The sequence below is a fragment of the Crotalus tigris genome, unplaced genomic scaffold, assembly GCF_016545835.1.
Source record: "Crotalus tigris isolate CLP2741 ecotype Arizona unplaced genomic scaffold, ASM1654583v1 scf7180000019608.391392, whole genome shotgun sequence".
Taxonomy (NCBI): domain Eukaryota; kingdom Metazoa; phylum Chordata; class Lepidosauria; order Squamata; family Viperidae; genus Crotalus; species Crotalus tigris.
The window spans coordinates 104,972-127,053 of record NW_024097621.1 but is presented as its reverse complement, the minus strand read 5'-3'; the positions used below and the strand labels follow the sequence as shown (position 1 = coordinate 127,053).

General features: G+C 39.0%; 2 protein-coding genes across 3 annotated transcripts in view; one reads left to right on the top strand and one right to left on the bottom strand.

Annotated features, from left to right (window-relative positions):
- Positions 1–20,551, top strand: part of GFM1 (G elongation factor mitochondrial 1) — a 43,592-nt gene extending 23,041 nt beyond the window's left edge. The window contains exons 11-18 of the mRNA XM_039363875.1: positions 594–650; positions 2,371–2,505; positions 2,959–3,041; positions 13,128–13,290; positions 13,991–14,135; positions 15,354–15,514; positions 18,181–18,234; positions 19,458–20,551. Of these exons, the coding sequence (XP_039219809.1) occupies positions 594–650; positions 2,371–2,505; positions 2,959–3,041; positions 13,128–13,290; positions 13,991–14,135; positions 15,354–15,514; positions 18,181–18,234; positions 19,458–19,589 (930 nt within the window). The 3' untranslated portion in view covers positions 19,590–20,551. The remainder of the gene's footprint in view (positions 1–593; positions 651–2,370; positions 2,506–2,958; positions 3,042–13,127; positions 13,291–13,990; positions 14,136–15,353; positions 15,515–18,180; positions 18,235–19,457) is intronic.
- Positions 3,048–13,116, bottom strand: LOC120317342 (latexin-like). Of its 2 annotated transcripts, none has more exons than XM_039363877.1 (6): positions 11,823–13,116; positions 10,605–10,667; positions 9,369–9,546; positions 7,544–7,680; positions 6,412–6,474; positions 3,048–3,196 (listed from the first exon to the last, which is right to left on the bottom strand). In XM_039363877.1, the coding sequence occupies exons 1-6, from the start codon at positions 12,123–12,125 to the stop codon at positions 3,176–3,178; spliced, it is 765 nt and encodes a 254-aa protein (XP_039219811.1). In that variant the 5' UTR covers positions 12,126–13,116; the 3' UTR covers positions 3,048–3,175. The 2 variants fall into 2 exon arrangements, with proteins under 2 accessions (XP_039219811.1, XP_039219810.1); XM_039363876.1 differs by having other exon boundaries at positions 3,130–3,303; positions 11,823–13,114.
- Positions 20,552–22,082: the final 1,531 nt, after the last annotated feature.

Below are 22,082 nucleotides of genomic sequence, written 5' to 3'. Positions count from 1 at the left end.
GATAAACTTGTAACCTAAAAGCATCCATTCTCTTCATGCATGCTATAATTCAAAACTCTTGGTGTTTATTTAGTTAGATTTTCCCATTTCCACTCCATGAAGTCTACAGATTTGATGTATAATGCAAGATGGTGGAACCCCAAGTCACACCCACCAAAATAGATGAATTTCAGCAGCATGATTTCATGTTTTTAGGAGTTAGGTAATGTTTGGAGTAGGAGCAGTTTGTATCCTAGAAGCCTTTCACCTGGACTTCCCCAAACCACAGATAAAAATAATTAGCCCTATTGTTTCCAGTAACAATATAGAATCATCAAATGGCCCCCAACTTTTCAAATATTATATAGTCCTGCAATAATAAGGATCTAACACTGGACATTTTGAATTATAGGTGATGCAGGAAGACAGTACAGTGATATTCTAATAACTACAGCTTGTTAGAATATAATGGGTATGAAACACAAGAAAATGCATGTTTATCTTATAATGTCTTCATTAATTTGTTTTTAATCTTTGGAAGAACTTGTCTACCAGCAGCGATGACTTCTAGAAAGTTTATGTTGTGAAATTGTTTCTATGGACTCTCTTTATAGGAACCCATTCATGTACCTGATCCTGTTGTTTCCATCACAATGAAGCCAGTCAACAAGGTAGGGATCTGAAGTAAAACAACAACAACTGGTGGAATAAATTATGTGTGATCTGATTGGGGCTTTTTGATAGTAGTGGGCAAGAGTATGGTGGCATTTCTGCCTTTAAAATGTAATTGAAATATTTCAGTACAGAAGCTCTTTTTCTGCTATAGATTCTCCTTGCTTAACAACGGTAACTGCAAGTGGAATTTCCATCGCTAAGCAGTATAGTCACAAAGCTCGACATTATGTGACCACATTGCTTAGCAACATCAATCCTGGTAGTCCCTGTTGCTATCATTATGTGATGATTGCAGTTCCTTAACTGAGGACCTCATGTGACTAGGACTAGGACAAGCAGTGGGGAAGCCAGCAGGAGGCTGCAAATCTTGGTCACAAGTCTTTCCTTTGCTGGCTTGCAAGCAGACCAGTGGGCAGGTGAATGCTATAAATTGCGAGAGGATGCTGCAACCAGGTGCAAGCATGGCTGGGTGGCGGAGGGGTTGCTGCAGAGCCTGAGCAGGCTGGTGGGATGTGGTGAGCTGCACTACAGAATATGAGATCCCTGGGCTCATGTACTCCATAGCAGAGCTCCTCAATAGAAAAAGCAGCAGGAGTGACTTACAGGAGCAACTTGCAAACTTTACTACTGGCTTCCCTATTGATTTTGCTTGTGGGAAAGTCACAAATGGCAATCACGTGACCACAGGATGCTGCAACAGTCTCAAATGTGAGCCAGTTACCAACCACCCAAATCATGATCATGTGACCACAGGGGTGCTGTGACCGGAACTTGGAGGATCAATCAAAACTACCACTCGTTCAGTGCCATAACTTCAGTGATAAGTGGTCATTTTGAGTACCCTCTATGAACATTTGATAGGCTTGATGTCTTAAATGTCGGTATGAATTTTTTTTTTACATTCCTAATTGTGTTCCCAGATAGGTTAACATGACTCCAAGTAAGAAATTCTCCATTTGTAGCAAGTATGTTTATGTTCTCCAGAATAAGCCTCGATTGAAACTCGGCTTTTTGAATTGTTAAATTATTCAGTGAATGGAAAAATGTGGATTTATTCTTTCAGATTTTGTATTGAAGTGCCTCACAGATAATCAGATTCTTTATCAGTTGAGATTTGTTGTTGCTGTGTTGGCTTTCCTGCTGTGCAGTGGCTTCTCTGCCTGAACCCCTTAAGGCTGTTGATTAAATTTCCCATACGCGTGGAGTCAGGAGCCTTTAACTTGCCCCGTGTTGGTCCAGAGTTTGAAGCAGCTTGGCTCTTCATGGCCAGCATGACAACTATGAACTTTTCCCAGGCCTTCAAGATTGTGACATACTAGATTGGTTTGTTGTCATGATTTGGAATAAGCAGGTAATGATGGCCCTGAATTGGACGGCTCTTTGCCTATTTACTGATTTGACCTACCTCAAAGGCTGTTACAGTGTCATGTTATGGGACTCCTTGGGTGTGCCTTGTTTAGTGCTGCTCCTAAATTTGGAACAGCATTCCCTCTGAGGCCTGTTTGGCCCTGACCATACTGACCTTCAGAAAAGCATGATCAGCTTTTTCTCAGCAGGGCAATTGTGAATCAGCTGATTGTTTCCTATTTGACTTTTGTTGCACTGCTGTTAGTGAATTTGGGACATCTTAAATCATGTTTTTAATCCACTGTATTGTACTTTGAGTCACTTTGATTAGTTAGCCATATAAACTGAATAAATATTCTCTCTTTTTAGAATGATGACAGGTTTGCCAAAGGCATTAACCGTTTTGTAAGAGAAGATCCCACTTTCCGAGTCCATTTTGACACTGAGAACAAAGAGACGATTGTTTCAGGAATGGGAGAACTACACCTGGAAATCTATGCTCAGGTGAGTATTAAAGTTTACACTGGGAATGATGCTGTTCTACTGTCACTTGACAAAAACATTTCTTTAATCTGGCCTGTTGCAACCTAGTACAGTTACACAGGTTCCATATCTCACCAAATAAATCAATATCTCCTGCTATCAGTTTCTTGTAATATGATATTTGAAGATCAGGTTTCCATTTTTGGAGCATCTGGAGCAATGCATTTTTACTAAAGAAAAATATATATATTTACACATTAGGAGGCAACGTTGCATCTGTTACATAGATAAGATATTCTGTTTAGGGAGAAATCCAAGTATCTTCTGCCTTCCCAATTTTAGCTTGCATTTGCTTTAGTGATAGCATTGTTGGAATTCTACTGCTTAATAGCATTAAGTTAGGCTGTTTAGCCAAAATATATCTATTTGGCCGTGCATTTAAATCAATAAAAACTTTGTGTCTTTTGTGTTTAGAGGATGGAAAGAGAATACGGTTGTCCGTGTGTGACTGGAAAGCCTAAAGTAGCATTCAGAGAGAGCATTGAGGCCACTGTACCGTAAGTATTCAGTCTAATAACTGCTGCCAGGCCAGGGTCCGAGGATATTTACTTAGGTTCTTGGAGGATAAGCAGAATTTGAAGGGTGTCAGAAACCTCCAAGTAAAAATTTTATTGGCTATTTGTAGTTACTTTCACCTCATTAGTTCAAGAACCTGCAAGAATTAAAAAATTAAAATCACTTTGACTGGCGACTATTCTCTGCTACTTTCACTCCATGATGTGGATGCCATAGAACTTGCATGTGCCAAGGAATAATTTCCTGCAAACAGAGAACATGAAATATTAGAACTATCCAAGTTTTAGGGAAATCTGGGAAGTGTGTTTTGTTTCTGAGCATGGCACCAAAACAAGGTTCTGTTCATTTTTGGGCTGGGGGGGGGGGGTATTTTATGCCATGTTCCATTTCTTTCCGATTTTCCTACCTCTTTTTTCCTATTGATAAAAATTAGCTGTAGACCAGGACAATTCAGAATGAGGATCATAGAAAAAAACATCCTAAAACAATGTCTGATGCACTTTTATTTGAAGGTTATATTTTCAGATCTGTAATGCAAATGTGCTCTTAGGCTTTTGAATTGTGAAACAAAAGTTTGCAAGGCTGCTCTAGTTTGTTCCAGGATGCAAAATAGAAGTGAACTTCACAGCCCTAGTTAAATCAAACTTTGTGGATAATGAAATTTGAATGAAAATGTGTATGTATTTCTGCTTGTGTTCGTGCATGCGTGTATGTGTATCTCTACTCTTGTCCTTTGTACATCTGCTATTTCAGTTCCCACTGCCTTTTCTGAACAATATGCAGTATCACTGCTGAGTCTTCCCATATTTCAAGATTGCATGAAAGTGAGTTCCCTGGTTAGCATTATCTTGTAATGCTATGATGTTTTTAGGAAAAGCGTAGGAGGTGGACTTTGCTCTAACCTTGCAATTAACTCACATCTTACAAAAGGGCTCTGCGTGCATATGACACTAAACTGGAATGAGTGGCTAAAGCTTTAGAGAGCAAAGCTATATTTTAAAATGCCCTTGACAGGATTGAACATTGGGCTAAACCCAGCAGGATGACTGATTACTCTGGCTTATGTGCCACTCAAATATGTTCAACTCTGAGCAGCAGCCCTTATTCTACAGTTCAGTTTTTAAAAATACTAGGGGCAAATGGTAATACTTAGATAAAATATATGAGCATATCCAGTCAGCAGGATTTGTAACTAACATAACCCAGCTACAACCTGTTGCTACATCTTGAAGAGGCAGTCAAGTATTCACCACTATTATAAAGGACCTTTGAAATAGCCAGGTCTTGGTAGTCTTCTGGAATTCTAACAGGGAGGAGACCACACTTTTCTGTTCGCTATACCAGAGAAATGGCCTGACATTGGGAATACTCAACAGTGAATTCCTGTGAGTAGCTAGGGAAAAAAAGTTCAAATCACAGATATATAGAATTTCCAGTTTCTGAGATTCAATTCAGGAAAATAAACAATATTCATCTTTAGTTAAATTTCGGTCCTCGGCTCAGTTGAGGTCCGTTTTGGTCCTCAACTCAGTCCTAAAGCTTAGGACTGTATTGTGCTCCCTATTTTCTTAGAAGTATGTACAGATAGTCCTTGACTTAACAACAGTCCATATAATGACCATTCGAAGTTACAACATCACTGAAAAAAACTGATTTATGACCATATTTTTACACTTATGACCGTTGCAGCATCCTCATGGTCATGTGATCAAGATCTGGATGCTTGGCAACTGGTTCATATTTATGAAGGTCGCAGTGTCCCCAGATCACGTGAACACCTTTTGTGACCTTCTGACAAGCAAAGTCAATGGGGAAGCTAGATTCACTTAATCGGGCTATTAACTTAACAATGATTTACTTAGCAACTGTGGCAAGAAAAGTCATGAAATGGGGCAAAACTCACTTAACAAATGTCTCACTTAGCATCATAAATTTTGGGCTCAATTGTGGTCATAAGTCGAGGACTACTTGTACTGGATATCCAAAATTGCTAACTAGACAAAAAAGGGGCATCTAGATCAAAGGAAATGATAATTCCCTTTAATAAGAACTACTGTATACTTAGAAATCAGCAAGTGAGGTTTTCATGGTGCTCTGTGAAGTCTTCATCACTTGTTTTACTAGTAACTGCTTTTGTAAAAGCACCCCTGTAACTGCTAGTTTGAAAAATGGAATCCTTACAGGCATGTACAAGACATCTTTGATCAGTGTAATACAAATTTTGAAACTGAGGTTAATGCATTCAGTTTGACTGTTCTCTGGACTTGGGCATCTTATTCAATCCCTGCTGTTCTTTCCAATAATTACCATGAGTTCCCTGTCAAATTTAGATTTGTTACCATGGAACTCACAGTTCTGGTCTTGTGAGGCTTTGTTTGAATAATACAGATGGTTTAGAAGCCAAAATATCCCATGCTTTTTTCGCCCTCTCATTGAATTATAGTATTAAGCCCCATTCCCATTCTGGGAACAAATGCTGGAATCTGCTTTCAACTAGAGTGAGAGTGTTATCTTGTTTTTCGGGCTATCTTGCTCTTACTGGTTGCTGGGCATGGATCAGATCAGACTGCACTTAGAGTACAGGCTACAGGAAGTCCTCGATTTACAAAGTTATAACAGCACTGAAAAAGTCACTAATGAGCGATACTCATACTTACGACCGTTGCACCATCGCCATGGTCACATGATCAAAATTTGGGTGCTTGGCAATTGGTATGTATTTTCAGTGGTTGCAGCGTCCAGGATCATCTGGTCACCATTTGGGACCTTCCCAATTCACTTCCAACAAGCAAAGTCAATGGAGGAAGCTGGATTTGCTTAACACCTTTGTGAGTCACTTAATAACTACAGTGATTCACTCAATAACCATGGCAATCAGATTTTAAAATTGGGCATGACTCATTTAACAACCACCTTGCTTAACAACAGAAATTCTGCTTTTAATTGAGGTTGTAGGAGTCCTGGTGATGCAGCGTTAGAATGCAGTATTGCAAGCTAATTCACTCTTCACTGCCAGGAATTCGCGTTTGAGTCTGATTGGCTCAGGGTGGATTCAAGCCTTCCATCCTTCCGAGGTTGGTAAAATGAGGACCCAGATTGTCGGGGGCAATATGATGACTCTGTAAACCGCTTACAGAGTGTTGTAAATCACTGTGAAGCGGTATATAAATCGTATTGCTATTGTAAGTTGAGGACTTTCTGTACATCATTGCTCCCTATTTTGGAACCATTTCTGTCCAGTTTAGTGTCCTTGACTGTTGCCTGGATACTCCAGTGTTGTTATATGAAAATAAGATGTATAGCTTCTACTGTGACTTTTTTAAAAAAAAACTTTTTCAAAATATTACTTACCTGGGAGGCAATATCATGGAATAAAACCTCATAGGAAAATTCAAGATAGTCATCATTCCTTTTCTGAAACCATAAAAAAGAAAATCAGTTCAGCAACTACAGTTCTCAGTTAAGTATAGATAATTATATATAATACACAAAATGTATATTTGGGAACTGAATAATCAGAAGAGATTTAGTTTTCCTTTCTTTTAGTCATACAGGCTTAGGTGCAAAGCCCCCGCGTTTAAAAAAATTTCTACTGGCTCAAGCAATTATGGTTTGTAAATTTTCTCTCTTAAAAAACCCAGATGGTTATACTCTCTTTTATTGAGAAACATTCTAGTCTTATCCCAGCAAATTGTTTGCTTATTTTTGCTTATTATTTTATGACTCTTTGTTTATTTTGTTATAATATTAAATCATTAGGGACTGACTCCTTGGCTTACTGGATTTTTGTGACCTCCTTATAGTTTCAGGGGAAAACAGAATAGAACATTTTTTTAAAAAAAAGGCAGCATACTGCAGGAACTAATCTATACTGTGCTACAGTCTCATGTTTGCTTTTGGTATTATTCCCAAACTCAAGTAACCTGCTACCAAACTGTAAATAAATGTGCAACAATCAGTCCAGAAAATTTGTACAGCCCTATTATAAAAGAACAAAACAAAATTAAAAGTAAAATGCAGCAGAGTACTCAGAAATGTTCTTTTTAAGCTGGGGTGAAAATGTCTGGCCTAAGGCCTGGATCTGATCTGCAACTAACCTGTAAAATAAAGCTCTCTCCCCCTTTTCACCTTTTCCTCTCTGGCATTTTGTTAGTCTTTCCTGAGCTGATGGATCTTGTAATTTGTGAACCCCTGATTTCTCAAGAGGGAAGCGTAAAATGTCACGATTTTGTTATTCTTCGGCTCTGTAGTTCTTTAAAGTTTATTTTGTTTATTAAATTTATTATGTCACCCATCTCACTGTCAAGGGAGGCTCTGGACAGTTGCATTATTTTTGCTCTGGGGAAATGAGTTAGCAATTTTTGAGTCATAAATAGTGAGGTTGGTATTCTTAAAACAGTCATAACATAGAAGTGAGAAGCAGTCTTTTTGGGGGGGAGGGGGGGGAAAGAAACTAATTGAAAGCTGTTAAGACTTTACTTACCATTTGTTTAACATTTTGAATTTGAATCATATTGTACCAAGTGTTTTCTGTCGAATTCTGCCATACTATATATCCAGAGGCAACCTTGGCTAAGTTGAAAATAGGCTTCATTTCTTCTGTCATGTTTCCATCATTATCTGGAAATATAAGTAAAAGTTGTACTAAACAAATCTTGAAACAGAGAAAATGCATGGCTAGGTGTGGTATTGTGACTATGCATGCTTTAGTAAAATTTATCTGGGTATGCAACATGCATTCTTTCTTGTGTATCTGGAACTTGGACTTTGATCTAATAGCCATGTAGCTGAAATAAATATTGAAAAAAGGAAAAAACTAAGTCTGGATGGCCAGAACTATGTGGGCATGTATTACTCTTAAGATCCATATTGAAGGTACTTATAATTCTAATAGCTACAGCCAAATATGATTATTGTTTTGCATCACTGCTAGGACCATAAATAATTTCTGTTTGTTTAGAAAATTTATATGGCTGCCTAACTTAAATGTATAATACTGGGTGTTGAACACCTTACTAAAAATCCACTATAAGTTTAAAAAAATCCAATGGAGAGAAAAAGATATCCTAAGTTTTAATAATAATAGCAATTTCACACATATACACATATCCTGGTATAATGCATGAGAAAAAAACCAGGTCTTCTCAACCTTCTGAAAGACTGAGAGAGTCAAGGCTCTCTAGATCTCAAGGGTAAAGCTGTTCTATAGGGCAGCAATCATGCCAAAGAAGGTCCTGTAAGATTATAGTGTTTAATAGAAGGGATTTCGATCATTCCCATTCTGTTAGATCTGAAATAGCTAGAAACATTTAGAGACCTGATGATGCAGCAAATAATCTCACCCCATGTCAGGTATGGCTTCAAAGGCAACTCAACATAGAGCACAATGCAGTAATCCAATTGAAAAACAATTAAGGCATGAGCAGAACCCAGTCCATCCCACCCTGGTCCAGGAAGGGGATTCAATTTGCACACAAGACAAATCCTTGCAAAAGCCCATCTGGTCAAGGTTGCCATTTGCTTTTAGAGGAGGGCCCCCAGATAGTGCACCAGCTTTGTCTAGAGGAGCACTACTCCCTTAAAAATGAAACATCTGACAAATCTGGGCAATATAGTCTATATAGCCGTGTTAATCTTCTGGAATTAAAAAAAAATCTGGTATTTTATACTAAAGCAATAAATTTACCATGACATAAGTATGCAGAGACCAGGATTCACTTTTTAAGACTCCTGGTTTGTTACTAAGAAAAAAACAAAAACACTGTAGTCAGAAATGCAAGTAATACATTTATATATTGTTGCTTATTTATGGATTTTAAGAAAAGGATAAGAATATCAAAGTGTAAACCTTAACTATTTATGTATTTCCATATATCAAAACACAGTTTTCAAAGGGACTGTATCATGATAACTCTGACTGATTCAAACAAAAGTCAGATCTTATTTTCACCATATTTAGATGAACAACAGAAAAGAAATAAAACAGAACAATATTTTTTAAAAGGAAAAGTGTCAATAGATGAAAAAATCTTATAAAAATAAGTGTGTGCATGCAGGAAATGGCCACATGTCCCAATGAACAGGAATATGGTCAGGCCTATAGAACTTTGTATGTTGGAAAAAAAAAAATGCAAAACCTGCCATTAAGAGGAAGGGAAGAATCTCTGGAGCTCCCTGTCAGTTTTTAGGTAGGAAGACACACTGTAATAGTTTATGTTTAAGGTCATCCCTCATTGGTTATTTGAAAACATTTGCAGATGTTATTTAACTTCAGAATGCAACATTTTAAATGGCAACATTTAGTTTACCTGGTATATTTTTGGTCTCTAATGCCTCGGACAGGTGCTGAATTCTGTTGTAGAATATGCTGTCTGCTTCCTTTGAATGTGTCTCAAACTCCCCTGCCAAAGCATAATGTACTTCAGGAGCAACAGGTGTCTCACCATGATGATAAAGTATCTCAGCTGTGCAATTCAGGGAGCTGCCCTGTTGCAGAAATAATTAGACCAGTTTAAAACCTCTGTAGGTATTGCTAGCAACATGGAATTATCATTTGGCTTTATTTTAATTCACAGTAAACCCGATGCCATCTGATTGAGATACATCAAATCTTACTTTACAGCAGTGTAAAGGTTTGTGGGTAATAATAATGGCTGAAAGGTTTACAATAGCCTTCTCTGTTGGGTTCTGTTCTGCTATTCCCTTCTGCTCTGTCATGTCAGTAGAACCATTTATGTAGAAAAGATAGATGTCATTTCATATTTATCCTCCACATTATATTATGGGATGATTTATTAGCAAGAACTTGATGGTATGTAAGGCCTCCATTAAACAAAAAATTAAATGAGATCACATCACAACAAGTCCTAGTTTTTTAAAGTGGTTTTGCATTTGTTTGCAGAATACTTCGTTTTCTTCTTAGGCAACCCTTATATACACACACATACTAGCATCAGATATGTATTAGATGAGAACAGAGATTTGGGAAGGGTGGAGTGGCTTTAAGCCTTCACTTCTAGATTGAGAACAATGACCTTTGTTTTGTTTTAATTGCCATTATATAATAAACCACAGTTGCTGGGTTCATATGTGAGCTTAAGCCATAAAACATGACTAATAACTTACAACAGCTTTGAATTTGCTCTCTCTCACACACACAATTTTTCATCACCAGTGTTGCTCTCGGCAACCATGAGAGGGTGGGTGATCTGAGGATTCCTGCTCTAAACAGGTAGTGAATTAGATAAGAAGACACTTCCAACCTATGATTATGAGGAAGTTGGCTTAGAGAAGAGGAAAGATTTTAACCTCAGCCCCTACAGACATGCATCCATAAACACACACCCCAGAAGTCTTCCCTTTGCCTTTCTCAAAACAGCTTCCCTCATTCCTAATAGTAGCTTCAAAATAGTGATTTGGGGCAGGGCTGCCCACATTACATATGCTTATTTGGGGTGGGGATGCAAATTAGGGCCTCCAGCATCTATGTCAGTCCCTAAAGGTCATCCAACTTATACTAAAGAAAATATAAGATACAAACTTACATTCTGAATACTTTCTTTCACTTCAAACTTAAGATGGTATTTATGCCCGGTACCTGGAATGTCCTAAAATAAAAAGAGAATTATTACATTGCTTATCTTGAATAGTTTGGTAGAGGTTGCTATTCTTTATCTGTATGGGTTTATTACTGAAAACAGGAAGGGAAAGGTGTAAAGCCTTAAGTTAAGCCATTTGCTGAAACACAGAGTGAACTGTCATAAAGTGATTCTTTAGAATTCTGTTGTGTTTATGAAATTCATAGTGTGGCAGCCTTGCAAGGGTAAGCACAGGTTACACTTATTCCATCCTTTCCAGCTTGTGTTCATGTGTTTTGAGGAGTACGAGTCCCATAACCTCAGTAAGTATGATTGGGCTGTGAGGGTATAGTCCAGGGGTAGGCAACCTTGGCTCTTTTATGACTCGTGGACTTCAACTCCCAGAATTCCTGAGCCAGCCTGGCTCAGGAATTCTGAGAGTTGAAGTCCACGAGTCATAAAAGAGCCAAGGTTGCCTACCCCTGGTATAGTCCCAACATTTTCAGTTGCTATTTTGACCAGGTCAGTATTGTTATTTATGGAATGCAAACAACTGTAGCAGTCTTTTTTTTTATTTTAAACTGTTTCCCATTGATATTTTCAATTTGAAGAGCCATGGTAGAGCAGTGGTTAGAATGCAATATTGCAGACTAATTCTGCTGACTGCCAGCAGTTTGGCAGTTCAAGTCTCACCTGCTCAAGGTTGACTCAGACTTCCATGGTCGGGAAAATGAGGACGATTGTTGGGGGCAATAGGGTGACTCCGTAAACTACTTAGAAAGGCCTGTAAAGCCGTATATAAGTTTAAGTGCTATTGCTATTTACCACGTCTGGGAAATGCAGCAATGATCGTAGCTGGTGAAATCCCATTAAGGGACGATGTACTGAGTTGACGGGGCTTAAAAATTGCAAATTCGAGGAGACAAGGTGGAACGAGGGGGAAGGTCTGTTTTGTTTTTCCCAGGAAGGGAGGCGCCTCCGGATCAAAGGCCAATGCCTCCCCTTTCAGGTCTGCCCTCCCGGGACACTCTCCCGCCTGCTCGTGGCAGGTTTGTCAACTCTGCCGTAAACGCCGGCTTTGGTGCTTGGCAGTAGGTAGCCGGGCGGGAGGCGCGGTGCTGCCTGCCTGAGCCCGCGCCTTTGCCTCCCTTCCTTCCTGCCTGCCTTCCTGCCTTCGGGGCTCACCTCCAGGCTGGCTTGATTCACTCGCCCCATTTCGAAGAGCCTGTACGGGCTGCCGCGCTGATACGCGATGTAGTGGAGCACCACGCTGGCGGCTCTGTTGGCCGGGTAATGGGACGGCGGGATCTCCATCGCGCTTGGGGAGAGTTGCTCGCCGTAGCCGCGGCGAGAAGGCTTCCCCAGGAGCGGCTGGGCGGAGCCGTTTGCGGCGCGCAGTGGCCACTCCGGGTGGGCGAGCACCAGGGAAGCCGGAAGCAGCAGCTGGAGGAGCCGAGCGGGGGCTCCTGGGCCGCGAAGGGTCCGCATCTCTGCGCGGTTGGATCTGACCGCGGCTTCGGTGCAGAAGCCCGAATCCGTCCCAGCTAGGAAAGAGGCGGCGGTTCGGAGACCATGGGAAGCCGCCCTTCGGGTCGGATGCCTTCCCAAACTATTGGGCGGCGTCGACTCTAGAAAGGATAACAAGACGATCTGTTCCGCCTTCGGGGGCCAATTGGTTCTTCCTGGCCATTAAATACTCTCCAAAGGGATTTGCAGCCAGAGGGCAAAGAATAACAACCCATTCCGGAGAATGTTTGCTTAGGACCAGAGGTCGCTGGCACCCGGAGAAATAGTTGGCGGTTGCTCCTGCCCTCCCCGTCGGCGCTGCAGCTGCGTTTCGGCTGTTTCCCGGGCGGAGCAAGCCAACCTCATCCAGCGGCTTCGGGCTGTGCTCCCTCTTGGCTCGACCCACATCGCGGAGCTCTTGTGGGAAGCAGTGAGCGGAGGGGGAGGGCTGTGGACTCTGCCCCGAGAAAAGCAAATATTGGCTTGTTGCTTGAGGCATCTGAACGCAGGATTTGCTTTCTATGGAAGCTTTGCCAAAAGTGCAATCGCGCTGTCAACACATTCATTTAATCACCCTTCCATTCAGTTCTGTGCAAAGAGAGAACTTCTGCTTAATTCTCTATTAGCTTCTCACTCAAACTAAAAGCATTGTAAATCTATTTTTATGTAGTTATTTATAAATGATAATAACCTACAGTATATATAAACATAATCCTGGTGCCCCCCCCAAAAAAAACCCAGTGTTTTTAAAATGAAATGTCTTATTATAAAAATACAGGAGTACCAAGTGCAACACTTAACACAACCGGAGAGGGACTCTGGACTGTTGACTTGTGTAAAAAAAATTGCATTTGAAAATTGCTTGCACATCTGAAGATCAGTGCTGATCACACAGAGAACCATTACACATAACCATTACACATGGTATTAAATAACCAGAACAGGTGTGATTTGACTGCACCATAACGTTTGCATTTTTTGCAGGTTTGATTATACCCATAAAAAGCAGTCTGGTGGAGCAGGCCAATATGGAAAAGTCATAGGGTATCTGGAGCCTCTAGATCCAGAGAATTATACGAAACTAGAATTTCTTGACAAAACAGTTGGGACAAATATTCCAAAGCAGTTTCTGCCAGCTATTGAAAAGGTAATATATACTTATTTCAGTTTTGTTACATTAAATATGAACCAGACAATATTGTAGACAAGTACTGTTATAATTTTTCTTTCAGAGTATAATTGCCTTGAGTTACAATTCTAGTGGATGGTGAGATTTCTTCTCATGTCAGAATGATAAAAATTAGATCCCAAATTTTAAGCAAACAGCAGCAGTTTTTGTAAGTTGTAGATATATAGGGAGACCATTATAGGGCTTGAGTTCATCCCTCACTTCTTAGGATTTTAAAACCATGTAAATGGCTCATTTCTTTTTTGCAATAACCTGATTTTATAATATTTATGTGGTCCCTAAGAGTCAGCAACAACTTGATGGCACATAATTATTCAATTTATGTGTCAATATCTCTAAGGTTTCATTTTATTTTCAATCCTACACATGCTATCTTATCCTAATTATGTTCTGATTACAAATCATTACTTTGAATCATATTTTTCGAATGCATATTACTGTTATTGTAGACTATTAAAGTTTGTGTGTGTGTGTGTGTATGTGCGTGCCATCAAGCTGTTGCTAAGATCACATAAATATTGTAAAATCGGGTTATTGCAAAAAAGAAAAGATATATGCTTTCTTTTGAGAGCAGGCAATAGAATGTCATTTTTAATGTGGGCCAGTTGCTCATAGTAAAAAATAGCAATAAAGGGTTATCTTATCTTATGTTTTATAGGGATTCCGTGATGCATGTGAGAAAGGCCCATTAATAGGTCACAAGATTTCAGGGATCCGATTCGTCTTGGAGGATGGAGCTTCTCACATGGTGGATTCTAATGAAATTTCTTTCATCCGAGCTGCTGAAGGTGCCATAAGACAAGGTATGAAGAAATTTTCTTTCAAACGCTTCCTCATGCCTGTACTGTTCTTTATAGTTTATCCACAATACTTATACAGGTAGTCTTCAACTTAATGACCATTCATTTAATGATTGTTCGAAGTTACAAGTGTGTTGAAAAAGCATCTGGTCCTTGCATTTATGACCATCACTGCATCTCCACCATCGTGTGATCAAAATTGCCATTTACAACTTCCCAGGTGATTTCCAACAAGCAAGGCCAATGTTGGAAGCCTGATTTGCTTAACGATTGTATGATTCATTTAATGACTATGGTGTTTCTCTTAATGATTGTGAAAAAGGTCATAAAATTGGATGTGGTTATTTAATAACCCCATCGCTCAGCAACAACAGTTACAGTCCCAATTTAAATATTTATATAAATATTTAAAGACATAGATAGTTCTTTCTAGCCAACCAACCCACAGATCAAGCATCTAGTTCTTTCATTTTATTGCTATCCACCACTTTACCATTCTTATGACTTTAGATTTGTCTTTTATGTTCTGAAGAATTTCATTTCTTTCCTATTCATATCTGCTTATCATGATTTCTCCCATCTTGTTGTTTGTCTTTGAAACAAACATATTTGGGCTTTATATTAGTATGTGATGTAAGTTTCATAAAATGATTGAGTGTAGGTGTTAGAAAAGTTTGTAGATCATCTAATGCAGCCCTCTATTGAAACAGGAATCTACTAAGCAGTGTTTAACAAACTGTCACCTGATGTTCATTTCAAAATCTTCAGTGAGGGAAATCCCTCTTGATTCTAGATCAGGGGTGTTAAATTGCTGGCCCGTGGGCCAGTTGCATCATCCGGAGGCCATGCCCACCCCAGCTCCAGCAATACGAAAAAAGGCAGGATATGTGGCGAGTTTGACACCCGTGTTCTAGATAGACTGTTTACTGTTTATATTCTACTTCCTCTATCAGGCATGGCCATCAAACTGCCTATCTTGGGGTATTTCATGCAACGGTTCTTTATAAATAATGTCTTTTGTTATTACTCAACTTGAACTGAAAACAAGTCTTTACATGCTGCAGATCTATATAGATATATCATTCGTTCATTCATTCATTTATATATATTAAATTTACTTGCCGCCCATCTCACCACAAGGTGAGCATGTGTGTTAAATAGTAAATATAAAAAGGCATAAGGCTGTATAGAAGTTGTATCATCTCTTCCTTTTGAACTCAGCTCTGAAAGAGGCAGGAACATGTATCCTTGAGCCCATTATGGATGTGGAAGTTGTAGCACCAGTTGAATTCCAAGGACCAGTCATGGCTGGAATTAATCGCCGTCATGGTATTATCACAGGGCAAGAGGCAGCCGAAGACTATTTTACTCTCACTGCTGAGGTATGTACTACTGAGTGTCATCTAAAGTTACTGTTCAAATAATCACTTCATTCGTATCTATTTATCAAAACACTTTCTGTAATAAATCTGAACAGTTAAGTCATTGGAATACCTGCTGTGGTCTTCTGCTGTGAGACATGGCTGACTAAAGACATCTCGATAAATAAGCAGAAACAACAGTTGCTGTGAAGAATGAAACACCAGTGAGTAGGCTGGTCTTTTGAAGCTCTCCAGAGAGTAAGAATGGGAGATGGGTCATGAGTGCTCTCGGCAGCAGCTTCTCGTGAGAAGACCATAAACAGGAAGACAACGTCTTTACTCTCATTAGTAGCACAGCTTTTACATAAGGACATTAATCCATACCAACTCACTTTCTAATCACATTTGGAAATGTTCAGTTTAATCACCTTATCCATATTAGAGACCTTCAAAATGGCAGGCTCAGTTTTTGGGATTTAAGAAATTGTAAACCAAATCTTAAGAATTTAAAATACAGTAATATATAATTGGCAAAAGGGGAAAGTAATTTTTTTTAAAATGGATAGAGAAACCAGAGAGATTTGGAATATTGGTTATCTTTGCTAAAAGATTTAAAAAGCATAGGAAAAATCGTAGAGTTGTGGGAAACTACTGAAATGGAGCTAAACCCATATTAGGAACTGTGGCTTAATGAAAGTTACAGATTGACACTAGAGGGAACTAAAGGACCAGGCAGAAAAGAGTTAAAATGGCTAAGCCAGTTATAACTTTTTCTTCTCTTGAAAGGTTTTTTGATAACTGGACTGAGGTACTAATAATTAATATCTCAGAAAGGATACGTATTTCAATGGATTATTTTAGAAGAAAATGAAAAAAAATTAAATTAATGAAAAAAATTAAATTTTTAGTTGCCATAGATGAGACATGTCAAACTCGTGATGTCGCACAACGTATTGGCGCTTTTTCCCCATTGCTGGCAATGGGGTGGGCTGGCAGTTTGACACCCCTGCCATAAATATTATAGAGTTTGAAGATATGGAAGACAACAAAATTAAGGTTACCAAAATGTGAATTCAAAAGACAAATCAAGAAAAGGATCTAGATATATAACAGTTGCGGGGGAAAAAAATCTTGAATGATGCCTCTTCACTTATTTTTCAAAGTAAGCTCATGAAAGCTTTGAAGATTCCTCTTGAATACTAAAGATTGATGAAAGATCTTGTAATGTCAATGGAATGATTTAAAGGTTAAGATTTGTGAAGAGCGAATCGAAGGAATGTAAAGTTGGACTATTTAATCAGAGATAAATTATTTGTTTGATATTTCCGGTAACTCCTAGTGGATTTTTTTGCTGAATCAAGACTGAAAAGATAATGATTTCTGGATTTCATATAGATAAAAATTAGAATAAGAGAAGCGTTCTTTTTTATTTGTACTTTTAAAAAGTGGATGAAAAGTTGTTAGTTTATGCTCAGTGTAATGAAGATTGGAAGCCACATGTTTATTTTTGTTTTTGTTGCTGTCGTCTTTCCTATTTTTTTCTTTTCCTTTTTTCTGCACTTGTTGCACTTTTTCCTTCGAGTTTAGTTTGTGTTAGTTTTTTCACTATGTTTATTAAGAACTTTAATAAAAGGGGCATGGTGGCTCTATGGTTAGCATGGAGGTTTGACAATCATCAAACCCAAGTTTGAGATCTGGGTACTATGTAGCCAGGTGAATTCCCACCCCAGGCTCCAATTCCTGCCACCTAGCAGTTTGAAAAATGCAAGTAGATAAATAGTTACCATTTTGGTGGGAACCTGTAGGGACAGAAGAGGTGAGTCTCCATTGGGCATTCCTTGGGCAATGACGATGTCACTGGCTAATTCATCTTGGCTGGGAAGCCCCATGCTGGCTGCTTCTGGGTCTTGTCAGCTGCCAAATATCTACAGCCAATGCAATAAACACCCGGCTTTCTGTATATGGCCATAATAAATAAATAACTTCAATAAAAGTAGGCATAACTGTCCATTTTGGTACTTTTGTTATTTAAAGTTTATTTATTTATGAGACTTATATACCACTTTAAGTGCAAGCACTCTCTAAGCGGTGTACACCAGTAAGCAATGTATATATATATATATATATTTACATTGCCCCCAACAATCTGGGTCCTCATTTTACCTACCTCAGAAGGATGGAAGGCTGAGTCAACCTTGAGCCGGTGAGATTTGAACCGCTGACCTGCTGAATACAGTCAGCTAAAGTGGCCTGCAGTACTGCACTCTAACTGCTGCGCCACCTCAGTTCATTTGCTAATGCTCTCAGATGAATGATGTGTGGAAGAGAGCATCAGGGTTGTATTTTTATGACACAAGAAATTCGGATTACCTGGCTTGGTTCACACAATCTCTGAGCTCGAATCCTCAGAAGAGGAAACCTGGGTGTTGAATCTTACAGTTCATACAGCAGATGCAGTTATCAATAACTTTATATTTAAAGTGTCATGAGATTCTTTGTTATTAATCAAGTTACAAAAAGAGAATGAAGGAACTGCATAACATGCCTTGAACCTAGCCCAAGAAGCTAAATTTTACCGTGCAGTTAGTGGTTGGTGTGTAAGTAACTTGTAAACCCTGATTTGTAATTTTGTGGATGCTTCTTAAATTAAGAGAAGCCGTTATTACCAATTCTCTCTTTTTCCTTAGGTGGCATTGAACAATATGTTTGGATATGCTATGGAACTAAGATCATGTACAGAGGTAAGTGAGCGGATACTTTCTGGGTTTGTTAAAGAGATGTTACAGTTTTCCAGCATTTATGATTATCTCATTCAGATCATTTTTACTATAGGATACACCTTTTTTTTTTTTTTTAGCTTTGGTATAGAGGACGTTTCTGAAAATGAGTAATTAATTGTGTTTAAAGTCACAAAGTAGGAAGAGATATCCAGGAAGGAAAGAGAAGCTAAAGAAATAGCTAGAAAGGAACCTAGCAGAAAAAAAGAACGAATATCTAGGCAATGAGACTGAATAATTTAGAGAAGAGATGATGAGTCTTTACCCTGGCTGCCCGAGATTTTCATCTGGTCTGTTACCCATTTGTCCAGTAGGACTTCACATTTACGGCATGGTTAGCCACTCCAAGCATATTTTTCTAAAACCTAAGACTCTTAAGACCACCCCCACCAACACTGAGAAGCAAACCACTAGAATATAAACTGAGAGCAAACTGCACTCCTTACTTGCACTGATGATGTGATCTAGTTGGGTAATGAAATGTCTGTAAGAAAACAAGCAAGCTCAGTGAGCATCAAGGACCCCTCATATTTTTTTCCTTTGCCTCTTGTTTCCCCTTCAAGGGAAACATTTATGGATTTGGGCAAAAATAGCACAAACAGATCTTACGTTTGTGCAGAAGCTCTTTTTTGTCCACACCTATTTTTTCCCTTTGTGTTGACTCCTGGTGAAGAACAGGGAGTGCTAGTTGGATGGCTCTGATTGGTTCATTTAAATCACAACTACCTGTGCCAGATAACCTACAGGGACAGATAAATGTTTGTAAGCTGCCCAAGGTGGCCTCTAGACAAGATGGGGAGCACATACAGTAAATAAATAAACAAACAAACAAATGATTGCATTCTGCCTTTTGGTTCAAACTTTTTATATCGCCCTTGGTTAAAAGGAATGAGAAGAGAAAGTGAAGGGGGAAAAAGTGCTGCAGAGACAAAGATGTGAATATAGGAAGATTGGGAGCTGATTTGAAAATCTAGCTTTTTATCTCTAGGAGCGTATGTCTTTCAAAGAATTGCAATGCTTTTTGGAATTGTAAACTCAGTTGCTAGTTCAGTTTTCAGCTACTTACTGTGTCAACTATGCTTATAAATTTCTCTTCTACCATATAATACATGAAAACTAGCACTTTACCATTTAGCAATTGATAAATTGTTTAAATTATTCATAATATGAGAATATTTTCTCTTCAGGGAAAAGGGGAATACACAATGGAATACATGAAATACCAAGCCTGTTCATCGAATACACAGGAAGAATTAATTAACCAATACCTTGAAGCAACAGGACAACTTCCTGGGAAAAAGGGCAAGGTCAAAGGTTAATGCACCTTCACATCAGTCATATATAAGAAACTGCCCACAAGCTATATTTGTTACAAGATTTACAATTGAACAAATGAAGAAAATTCAGACCAATTTCATCCTGAATCAAAGTTTTGACTTTATTAAGTCATGAAAAGACTGTTGTTTGTACAGAAATTCCGTGAATGAATCACCATCTTAATTTATATTAAAATGTTTTGTTTTAGGGGCTTGATATTAAATTAAGCTGACAATGTTCTTGTCATCTTTCGGTCTCTTTACACCTCACCATAATACTCTCTGCGTACCTCTGTCCTGTTTTTGAAGCCTTCCCTTAATTAATCAAAGAATCAAATGCAGGAGAATCAGCAGATCTCTACCTAAGTTTTTTGATAATCGCTACCAAGTCTGAACTAGAAGACTAAATAACCTTACTCTGAACTTGAGTACACAAGGCAGACTGTAATGTAACATGAACATTTGAGGATTATCTAGTAAGTTTGTTTAACTTCCTAATAATACCTGAAGATAGATTGCGGGGGAAAGTGATTTTTCCCTTTTCCATTCTTCTAGAAGCAAAGAATATATTTTAGTGTTATTGACAATTTTTCCATACCTTGGAATTCACTTCCAGTAAAAATCTCAGATATTTTAATGCCTTTTTAAAAAAAATTGAGAAGTGGTTCTAGAGAGCCTGACACATCAGTTAGTGACTGAAATTAGCTCAAGGCAGTGTTATGTTGTTTCAGTTGCCAGACATTGGATATTGTTAAAATGTCTGTTTCCTTCAAAGAAATATGTCTGATCTCTCAGAGGAACACCCACCCAAAAATGCAGCCTACTTGTACGAATGGAATTTTGTCCCTCCCCAAGACCTTCCATATGAAGACCGCAATGTAATTTCTACGTCTACTTGTGTATTATTGGGAGTGTTGCACTTTACATGCCTGCAGGGCTATCTAAATAAATCTAAGTGGGCCAAATGACATTGTATTTGTCTCCTTTAAAGTCTTAAGAGCAAGAAGCTTTCTTATAACTGTCCTAATGTGATGGCAAGGAGAATGAATAATTTTGGCTTTCATATGACGTAGCTGGTATCCATAAGGCGATGTCCATGTCATTTTCCTGGTAATAGAGGTGATTTGCCAGCACTACTTTCTAGGATTGATTTCAGTTTGACCATGGTACCTCACAGGGTTGTTGTAGTAGGGAGAATAAGAGGAGGAAGGTGTGTTGGATATGCTTACCACTTTGAGTCATTTGTGAAAATAATAAAGGTGGGCTATAAACAAATAAATAAATGCACATCATTTATGGCTCTGCAGATAGCCCTGATTGATAGAAACCCCATCTCACAAGAACTACCGTAGGTACAGTTCTGGATTTTTGTTTTTGTCACTATAGCAATAAATTGTGAGCTGATTGTACTGAATGAGTTATTTTTTCCTTTTTAATTTTAATTTTTCAATTTTCCTGATTCTTCTTTCAACTCTTCTTTCAACAGAGCCATGGTGGCACAGTGGCTAGAATGCAGTACTGCAGGCTAACTCACTGCTCACTCCAGGAGTTTGATTCTAAGCGGCTCAGCCTTCCATCCTTCCAAAGTCTCTAAAATGAGGACCCAGATTGTTGGGGGCAATAGGATGACTCTATAAACCGCTTAGAGAGGGATATAAAGCACTATGAAGTGGTATATAAGTCTAGGTGCTATTGCTAGAGCAAAACCTTTTCAAAATGAATAGAATTGTCTAAGATAGGGTCTCCATTCCCAAGGCTGTGGTTCACTATTGGGCTGTGGCCATTTGCAACCAAGCCGCAGGCTGGCACGTACACAGGCAGCTCAACTTGTGTGAGCGGCGTCCAGCACACATGGGTGCATCAATCCACCACTCATGCAAATCAAACTGTGTGGACACTGGTCCACTGCTTGTGTGGACACTGGTCCACCGCTTGTGTGGACTGTTTCCCCTCTCTGTCCCCCCCCCAAGCCAAGCCAGAAAGGTTGGGGACTGTTGGTGTAAGATATGAACCTGGACACCTGCGGGTTAGATCCAGGATCCTTCTATCTCCTTTGGGTAATCATGTGAGCTGAGTGTGTCTGGGGAGTGTGTCAACTTACCCAGTCTATTTCTGGGGAATATTGTTGAAACTGATGCTAAGTATCCAGCTATATCGAATTGTAGAAAAAAAATGGATTTTCTGAATCTCTAATAGGGACACATATCCCTGTATCCCTTGCTTGATACTGTTAATGAGATGGAAATGGCACTGATTGCTTTGATGGTATTTGATACCATTGAGCACATTGTAAAGATTGGAAGTCAGGAATAGTGTTTTGCTTCTACCGGAGAGTGTGACTCCACTGGTAATCAAAGGGAAAGCAGTGGTCAAGTATTGTTCCGGGGGGGGGGGAGAGGTATGTGCACAGGGCTTGGTGGTTTCCCCCTATTTCAGGGGTGTCAAACTCGCAACATCACGTGATGTGTCACGACATCGTGACTTTTTTTCCAGTGC